Source organism: Sapajus apella, unplaced genomic scaffold, assembly GCF_009761245.1.
Source record: "Sapajus apella isolate SASKATOON/1434 unplaced genomic scaffold, GSC_monkey_1.0 scaffold185, whole genome shotgun sequence".
In the NCBI taxonomy this organism is placed as follows: domain Eukaryota; kingdom Metazoa; phylum Chordata; class Mammalia; order Primates; family Cebidae; genus Sapajus; species Sapajus apella.
The window spans coordinates 1119067-1120857 of record NW_022437125.1 but is presented as its reverse complement, the minus strand read 5'-3'; the positions used below and the strand labels follow the sequence as shown (position 1 = coordinate 1120857).

At 53.3% G+C, this 1791-nt stretch overlaps 1 protein-coding gene across 4 annotated transcripts in view; it reads left to right on the top strand.

The window, feature by feature from the left end:
* TPM4 (tropomyosin 4) overlaps window positions 1-1791 on the top strand; it is a 36877-nt gene that overhangs the window by 19749 nt on the left and 15337 nt on the right. For all 4 annotated transcript variants that reach the window (XM_032268697.1, XM_032268699.1, XM_032268698.1 and 1 more), the window contains one exon: window positions 661-778. In XM_032268697.1, coding sequence (XP_032124588.1) covers window positions 661-778 — 118 coding nt within the window. The remainder of the gene's footprint in view (window positions 1-660; window positions 779-1791) is intronic.

The window sequence follows — 1791 nt, the reverse complement described above, 5'->3', positions numbered from 1 at the left end:
CAAAGTGCTGGGATTACAGGCTTGAGCCACCGCGCCCGGCCCCAAATTTTTTTTTTAAGTAGGCAGAGGTTGCAGTGAACCAAGATCACACCATTGCACTCCAGTCTGGGCAGCAAAAGGGAAACTCCATCTCAAAAATAAATAAATAAAAATTAAAATAAAATAAAAATTACCCGGACGTGGTGGCAGGTGCCTATAATCCCAGCTACCCAGGAGGCTAAAACAGGAGAATTGCTTGAACCCCGGAGGCAGAGGTTGCAGATTGTGCCACTGCCATCTCAAAAAAGAAGATAGATGAGGCCGGGCGCGGTGGCTCACGCCTGTAATCCCAGCACTTGGGGAGGCCGAGGCGGGTGGATCACAAGGTCAAGAGATTGAGACCATCCTGGCCAACATGGTGAAACCCCGTCTCTACTAAAAATACGAAAATTAGCTGGGGGTGGTGGCGCGCGCCTGTAGTCACAGCTGCTCAGGAGGCTGAGGCAGGAGAATTGCTTGAACCCAGGACGCGGAGGTTGCGGTGAGCCGAGATCGCGTCACTGCACTCCAGCCTGGCGACAGAGCAAGACTCTGTCTCAAAAAAAAAAAAAAAAAAAAAGATAGATGAGAGGTGGGTGGAGGAAGGGTGTGAGTGAAAGTGCTCCTGGTTGCTCCTTGCAGAGGAATGAAGGTGATCGAAAACCGGGCCATGAAGGATGAGGAGAAGATGGAGATTCAGGAGATGCAGCTCAAAGAGGCCAAGCACATCGCAGAAGAGGCTGACCGCAAATACGAGGAGGTGAGTGGGGCTGGCAGATGGCGCAGCAGCAGGAAGCGGGAGGAAATGCATCTGCCGAGATAGCAGGGACGCCGGGGCCAACAAAAGGAAGCTCTTGGTTAGGTCAGCCGTCCTCCTGCGCGCACATATGTTTGTCCAGAGAGAGCCGCTTGGCTAGGAAACTGTCTCCCACGATGCCAAAAAGTCCCGCGGACGCTTGTCTAATGTAATGGGAAAACTGATCGGCTCACTTGTGTCCCTAGCTAGGCGTTTTGGCACAGTTGGGCAGAAATGGAGGATTGTGGTCCCAAGCCGTGGATTTTTCAGACCATGCACGCTCAACCCCTCCTTTGCCTGCCTCGATGGCTCGGCTCTTCCCTCCCGCCTCTTGACTGCCTCCCTCCTCGGGCCTGAGGAAGAGAATCAGGATTTCCTCCAGGCCCCGGGATGGTTCTTTGAGTTGAAGCACCAGCAAAAGGCCAGGCTCGGTGGATGGGACCTATAACCCCAGCGCTTCGGGTGACCTAGGTGGGAGGATCGGCTGAGGCCAGGAGTTTGAGACCGGCCTGGGGAACATAGTGAGACCCCATTTCTACAAAATAAAATAAAATAAAATAATAATTAGCTGGACATGGTGGCATGCACCTGTAGTCCCTGCTACTTGGGAGGCTGAAGCAGGAGGATCGCTTGAGTCTGGAAAGTCAAGGCTGCAGTGAGCTCTGACTGCACCGCTGCACTCCAGCCTTGGAGACAGAGCAAGACCCTGTGTCAAAAAAATGTTAAAAGGCCAGGCGTGGTGGCTTATGTCTGTAATTCCAGCACTTTGGAAGGCTGAGGCGGGCAGATCACCTGAGGTGAGGAGTTCATGACCAGCCTGGCCAACATAGCAAAACCCCGTCTCTATGAACAAGACAAAAATTAGCCACGCGTGTTGGTGCATGCCTAGGAGGCTGAGACAGGAGAATCACCTCAACCCGGGAGGCGGAGATTGCAGTGAGTCGAGATTGCACCACTGCACTCCAGCCTGGGTGACA